Below are 8,061 nucleotides of genomic sequence, written 5' to 3'. Positions count from 1 at the left end.
TGACGAGAGTAACTCTTCCTGAACTTCTAGAACGTTCACGTCCCTTCCTGAAGTCTCGGGAGGTTACTAGATATGCGATATTCTTGTATATCTTAGACCGGTAAGAACTGACGGCAACAATGTAATTGAACTGCGGACAGAGAGAGACGTATTGTTGAGTCGAGCACGTGAGTCGTTCGTTGTGAATTATAGTGTTTGTTATAGCGTGACTGTGAAAATTAAGTGTATTGCAAAGTTGTATTTAGAAAGAATAAACCAGTTTTATTTAAGAAAGAACTTGTGTCGCTAAAGTTTCATCGGAAAGAGATTATACGGGAAGTTAACTAACGACCAGAGATGTAACAATATATTAGAATGCCCCTCAGTGGGACAGCGGCATGTTTGCGAACTTACAACGATAGAAACCTGGTTTCGACACACGTGGTGAGCAGAGCACAGATAGCCCATTGTGTTGCTCTCTGCTTAACTTCAAACAAAGAAACAAATATATTAGAAGTTGTTTATCTAACTGATTTTTACCAATAATTATTCTAGGAATACGTCACGAATTCATTTCATGAATGGTCTTAATTTTGATTGGCTCACAACCGACGTTTGACAGCCTCGACTCCACTTTTCTGTCTCAGTTTTTCAGTTAGCTATGAAATGCAAGGTTAGTGTTTGGGGTGGTAGTACTTGCTCCGAAATTTTTGACGGGCTATACGCTCGTACCAATATACGTCGTAAAGAACTCATATTTTATTTGAAAAAGCTACTTTACAACATTGGCGCAACTAAAACTTATCCCGCTCCAAAATGCAACATTATAGTTTGTTTTGAGGGCTATCTGTGTTAGCCATCTCTACTTTAGTAGTGATAGGCAGCTACTCAACACCACCCACCATCAACTCTTGGGCTACTCTTTTACCAACGAATAGTGGGATTGGCCGCTTATTATAACGCCCCCCACGGCTTTCCTGAAAGGGCGATCATATTCGGTGACGGGGATTCGAACCCGCGACCCTCAGATTGTCAGTCGAGCAGTAGTGTTATGTCCCACCATTATCTCCACCACCTCACCCTTCTATAAGTAATAACCATTCCCTAAATATGATTTGAAAACTGGTATAGGAATCTTGTTTTAGTTTTGTGGCAGTTTTGTTCACATAGTTTCAAATAAGCAACAGAGTTCTTGTTAGTATCACTGGGAACTTACCAAGAAAATACCGAAGTTTCAGTAGGTTAAGTGTATATAATAGTAACTGAAATTTGGCGACTTTTCCAACGAGGTTTTTTTTTCTGACAACAATCTTATAACACTGGCTAGCAGTTTTGAATTCAAGGGGAATTTTCCCCTTTGCATCAAATTCCCCCTACAGTACATTGTTGTTCATTTTGTCGAATTTGAGGCTTGGAATATGGGACGACTTCGCTTGGTCCAGAGTCCTGTAGTTGGCGTGCTTGTTTCTAGTCTCATTAATAAAACGTAGATGTATTAAACAGAAAATATGAGTACCTCCTAACTTAAGAGAGAAAAATATTAGTTATTTTACTTTCAAAATTATTTAGATTGTGGGTTTTTATCTATCGAACCACCTTTACGTTTATTAAATTACAGTGGCTTTCGTCTCATTGGCTTTGTTTTCTTCGTTTCAATATATCATTATTCTTGGATATATATTTATTAAATCCATAATCATGAAATTATTTCATATTTTACAGCATCATAGTATTACATTAAATACATTTTTTTTTATGGTCCACTAAAACATGATGTATTTACTGGCAACAATTTAGTTTCTTACTGAGACGTCAGGTAGCGAGCGATATGACATCCATTTCCTGTTTATGGCATTATTATACATACTTTTATTAGGCCTAATACTAGTGAAACTATTAGATCTGAATATAGCTTATGGTATTGATCAATATAATTTACGAAACAGCGTATTTTGAGAAGTACCAGCAGATAATATGCTTACTTTGTACCGAAATAGACTTCTCGAACGTCGTATGTTGGTGAATCATATGAGGTTTTCTGTTGGTGAGAGGCATCTTGATAGGCCTAACTTTAAGTCTATAATATTTAAGTCCAAGCTTACTTATCGTCAGTGTATGTCGTACATTCGAGGCAAATTCATTGCTATCAATTTCAAACCTTATGATCAACTGTTGCCAAGGTATTACTCTGCATATAACGGTAGAATTATCAACGAATACGAATCCATGGCTAATAATGAATTGGATAAAAGTAGTAAGGCACCGGTTCTTGTAAGTTTAATAAGTTATTCTACTATTATTAGTAACACAACATGATTTCAGATAAACTAAACATTCAAATGGAAGAGAAATACTTCTTATAGAAACAGAAAATATATTTCGTGACGTTTTTAATTTTTTTATGATAAGTGAGAAAACCTGAAAATAATGGGTATGCAAAAACACCAAAATGGAGCATGAAACACCGAATTGGAGTACAAAAGCACTGAATCAGAGTATTTGGAATCAATATATAATTGTTTTTAACTTAAGAGGATAATGTGTTTATTCATTCACATTCAGACTGTTCATTCACTATCTGTACCAAAATTATCCAATCAATTCTCAAGTGCCAACTTTCTGTGTATGCAGGATAGTGTAAGTGTATTTAGATAAGATGCTATCCCCTATGGCAGGATTTCATCGTCGAAAAATGAAAACAAACGGAAAACACGTGAAATGATAGAAAAAACAACTAATTACAGACTAATAAAGGTTTAATCTTATTGTCAAAATTGGTATAGCCAAACATGTGGAAATATAAATGACAGTATATTTGATGACAAGAAAAACTACCACACAACACTTGAAAAAAAACATATCACTATCATGAACTTGCACTTCATCCATACTGGCTGATTGTTTTAAGGGTAACAGTATTGGATACTCAGCAGTGCTAGTGGTGACCTCTACTGATTAAATGTGAAGTTTACTCTTGTACTAGATACACCCAATTTAATCTTTTGGAATAAAGCAAAAACAATTTTTCTTGAATAATGCTACCAATGAATAAAATTTTAGTTCATGATATATGATAACAATATAAGTTCAAGGTTTTGTCATTGTAAATGCTCTGATTCCATAAGGACAAATGGATTCAAACATCACTTTTTTGTGTCGTGTGTATACAGGTTACTATAAAAACAATTGTATATTGGTTCCAAATGCTCCAATTTGATATTCTTATGAACCAGAAAAAAAGACCAAAAAAGGAATTCCTTTTTGATGTTTTTAATATTTAAAATAGAATGAGAGACATCTTAAAATATGTTTAATTTTTAAAGAATTATACTCTCTTTTTTTCCATAACAGTGTTTAGTACAGTTGAAAGTTGCTAGTTGGCTGTAAAAAATAGATAAATAAATAACAGTATCATAAACCTTGAAATCTGAAAAATATTAATGGTGTTACTTGTGTCAGTAAAGTTAAAAACAAAATTGTAAGGTTGCCAACTTTGTTGAATATTCCGGCAATTACAAGACATCAGGTTTAGTTTATTTCACTGTGGTTTGTAAATTTTCAGTTTTTATACAGAAAAATGGATAATTAGTTCTTTAACTATGTAAATAATATAATTGTTGACCACTGTTATCCTGTAACTTGTATTGTAAAAATCCTTTATTGTACACTAAGAATAATTGAAATATTAATGCCAGTATTCATAAACACAAAATAATATTTATTTGAACTTACACAAGTTATACAAAATAAATTTACACTTAAAAATTCTCAGTCCAGATTTTTACAAACCACACATCTAAACTTCAAGGAACTTTTAACTCAATAATATAATTTTGACACAATTTCAGAAATTTAACTTTGGCACAAGAGGTTAGGAAAAAGAAAATTTGGAAATTTATCACAAAAACCTACTTGATAATACAACAGCAATAATTTCACAACACTTCAAACTTATTTTTAAGTAATATCCAACTTTTTATGTTCTTGAGCATCTGACATTTATGAATTGTGAGTGTATTTTGTTTTACTTGTGAAAGTTCAAATAAATATTGTTATTAACATTTCTGTTATTCTTAGTGTAGAATAAAGAAGTTATTATAGTGTAAAGTTAAGATCTGTCTGACATTCAACCCTAGAATTACACTATACTAGACTTGTTCATAAAATTCACAGTTTTGTTATTATTATTAGCCTAACATTTACTTTAGGCTATGACTTACTTTGTTGTCTAATGAAGTGCTGGAAATTTACTTTTCAATGTTTCTGCTGAATAAATGGAAAAATGTATGTTAACATAATATTTTGGGACCTATTGGTCCATCTTGGCTGTTCCATCCTCAAAACTAAATTAAAATGAATAAAAAATTATAATGAAAAAACATTTTAAACCCAGCCCTTTTCATTCATATACTTATCAAGATCTTTCTGTAACTCATTTAAATTTACTGTCTATACAACATCTGAAGATAACCCATTCCATGTTATGTCCTCTTATGATGCTTTTGTTGTAAAAGTAGTTTAATTTACAAACTATAATGGTGAATTTAAGTAACTTGTTAGACCATTAGATGGGAACATAATGATCATGAACTGGTTAAACTGTATTGAAAATAATTATATTTTACTGATTTTTCTGTTTCAATTTTTGAACTGCAACAGTTTTAATCCATTAGCATCAAAACTTGATAAGAAAATAATTTTCTTAACTAATGTGTAATTTCTTACACAGACTGTTTTTTTTTTGTTGTTGTGTTAAAAGGTATGTAGAATATTTCTGATTTTGCTGTGTATTTATTTTTAACAAGTTTAGCAAAAACTTGGTAATAATAGTGTTTATTGAAGGTATCTGATAAGCTGGAATTTTGCTGAAATGTTATACTAGTCTAAATAAATAGAGAGATCTATTATTCTCTTCACACTATAGCATCAAGACCTGCAGTTTTTCTTTGTGAGCTACACAAGTGAAATACAGGACATTAGTTAACAAAGCATCAACACCTGCAGCTTGTCCTAATGAACTACACAAGTGAAAGATATGACACCAGTAAGACATAGCATCAAGACATGCAGCTTGTTTTAATGAGGTACACAAGTGAAATACATGACACTAATAAGACATAGCATCAAGACGTGCAGCTTGAGCTACATAAATAACATACATGACACTAATAAGACATAGCATCAAGACGTGCAGCTTGAGCTACATAAATAACATACATGACACTAATAAGACATAACATCAAGACACGCAGTTTGTCCTAATGAGCTACACAAGTGAAATACATGACACTAGTAAGACATAACATCAAGACCTGCAGCTTGTCCTAATGAGCTACATAAATAACATACATGACACTAATAAGACATAGCATCAAGACATGCAGCTTGTTTTAATGAGGTACACAAGTGAAATACATGACACTAATAAGACATAACATCAAGACCTGCAGCTTGTCCTAATGAGCTACATAAATAACATATATTACACCAGTAAGACATAGCATCAAGACATGCAGTTTGTCCTAATGAGCTACACAAGTGAAATACATGACACTAATAAGACATAGCATCAAGGCATGCAGCTTGTTCTAATGTGACACAAGTGAGTTTGATCATGAACTGATTGGATCTCAGTGACCACTATTTAGATAGGAGTAAATTTATTTATGTTATTTTGAAGTTTTTGTTGTTACAGATTTCAAGAGATATGTTATATGTAATAAACATATTTGCTAATTACATGTTTTTAATTGTTTATTGTAAGTTTTACTGGTAACATTAACTACTGTAAGGTCAACCTTTCTGGAACAATAATGCTAGTATTATAGATTAAGTTGCATGTAATTGAGAAACATTTGTTTTAACTGCACCATTGTATGTTTGTGTTCATTTTGTGAACAGAGTTAAAAAGTAGGCTTATTTTAGATTTCATTCTTTCTGTTCAAGTCAACAAAATGGAGATAGTGTAAACTGGAAATAATGTTTTGAGATAAAAAGGAAAAATTAATAATTTGCCCTACTGGATGCATGAAATGTCAATCAAGTTATTTGTTAAAACATAATTATTTGTATTTTCTTAATAAATCATAAAACTATTTTTCAGTAATAGTGTTTAATACAGGGTTTTAATGAATTACAAGATGGCCTTAGTTTTATACAAACTAGACAAGAGACAGAAGACATAAAGTGTGATTGTTTTTAATGAAGTATTTCTATTTGTCACCCAGGAAGAAGTGACAGTGGAAACATACTTCATACGAGAGGTACACCTTATAAAACAGAATTATAAAAGTTGTGTTATTTTTATTAATTAAATGCTACAAGTTATGTTAGTAAATCCATTGAAAATTTATTTGATTGGCCCAAAGATATTATTTACAGTTAATTAGATGGTTGTTGAATTTTTGTTTTCCTCAGTAGGCTAAAACAATTGAGCTATAGCCTCTTATATTATAATATTCAAAACATAGTTTGGGAGATTTATTTATTTTTAATTATTTCAGAAGACGAACCACATTAATCCAAGGCTTCAAGATCCATGTGCTGGAGTTGTTGGTTTCTTACGAAAGAACCTTAGCACAACAAAGAACAGTGCTGTGCAACCTGCATATGTTGGACCTCTGGCAAAACAAATTAGAGTTGTAAAGTTTTTCTCTATTTCCACAAGTGCCATAGGAATAGCACTGCAGCCTTTTCTATTAAAAAGTTACTTGTCTTTCAGTCCACTTGCTGGTCTTCTTATAGGGTCATTCTTTACTTGTTTTATTTTTGTTACACCTATTCTACTTCACTGGATAACAAAGCGTTATGTTGTGGAACTAAGTCTTGATCCAAGCACTCGGGTTTTTACGGCAACAGTTCTCACTCTATTGAACAGGAAAAAACACATATTGTTCACAGCTGAAGATGTTCATGTGCCAGATCTGCCTGGAGTTTTTACCAGTTTTGTTGTAAATGGAGTACCCCTGTTTGTAGACTCGCAATCTTTTGAAGACCCACAAATTTTCAAACATTTAATGGGGTATGACAAGCCCCTGGATTTTCATTTAGCAGATGACAGTGTATCAGATACAAAGCAAAAAGAAAAGAATAACTCTAGAAAATCAGACTAACCTTGTATGTTAGCAGCTTCTTAGATACCTAGACCACTCGTAAGGAAAATCAACTGGGTTTTATAAAAAAGTAGTATTTCGTAAAAATGTTTGGTGTGTTCTGGAGACACCAACACTTAGTGAAATAATTTTCAGAGGAAGAATGGGGTTATCAGTATTTTTACATTTCAATCCTAAAGCTCAATTTTTTGTGCTGAAAAATTTAATCAATAAGTTTATAACTAAAATTGTATTTGGTTAAACTACCCAAACATTAACTTGGCTTAAAGTTTTTAGTTTACACAGTGAAGAATAACATTTTAACTAGTTAGAAATAAATCCAATAATTTTCAGTCGCTCAGAAAAGCCTTAGAGAAAACCCTAGATCACAGGACTTTCTCTCCTGTTACTGGCTTTAATATTGACTTTTATTTGACTGTAGTGATAACATATAACTCATCTGTTACTTGAACTTCAAACAATATTCCAGAGCAAGTGTCTCAAGCTGTAATAAACAGTTCAAAAGTTAGGAATTGAAATAAAAAAAGATTTTGTCTAACTGACGTTGTGGTAGATGTGTGCTTCAGTGTTTATTACATAAGCTGGATGGAAAATGTTACAGCAACATATTACAAGTACATGTAAGTGAAGGACATGAACATTTTATATAGTGCAGTGGTAAAGAGCAGGACTCTAATAATTTTAATTACTAATTACTTTAGAATGTCACAGAAATAGAAATACTGCTATCTATAGACCATTAAGATTTGAAAACTTTATTTGTCAATACAGATAAGGTATTAGAACTATAGTTTTATTATGTAATTTAAATGTAAATAAGCTGTACAACTTTACACCAAGTTAAATGTAAATAAACTGTACAACTTTACACCAAGTTAAATGTAAATAAACTGTACAACTTTACACCAAGTTAAATGTAAATAAACTGTACACTTTACACCAAGTTAAATGTAAATAAACTTTACACGAA

General features: G+C 31.8%; 1 protein-coding gene across 1 annotated transcript; it reads left to right on the top strand.

Annotated features, from left to right (window-relative positions):
• Positions 1-1,779: 1,779 nt before the first annotated feature.
• On the top strand, positions 1,780-7,633 carry LOC106466336 (transmembrane protein 70 homolog, mitochondrial-like). Its single transcript, XM_013926612.2, has 2 exons — positions 1,780-2,250; positions 6,483-7,633. The coding sequence occupies exons 1-2, from the start codon at positions 1,954-1,956 to the stop codon at positions 7,089-7,091; spliced, it is 906 nt and encodes a 301-aa protein (XP_013782066.1). The 5' UTR covers positions 1,780-1,953; the 3' UTR covers positions 7,092-7,633.
• The last annotated feature ends 428 nt before the right edge of the window (positions 7,634-8,061 follow it).

The sequence above is a fragment of the Limulus polyphemus genome, unplaced genomic scaffold (assembly GCF_000517525.1).
Source record: "Limulus polyphemus unplaced genomic scaffold, Limulus_polyphemus-2.1.2 Scaffold2228, whole genome shotgun sequence".
In the NCBI taxonomy this organism is placed as follows: domain Eukaryota; kingdom Metazoa; phylum Arthropoda; class Merostomata; order Xiphosura; family Limulidae; genus Limulus; species Limulus polyphemus.
Note: the sequence above shows the minus strand (reverse complement) of the source record. Positions and strands in the feature narration are given on the sequence as shown.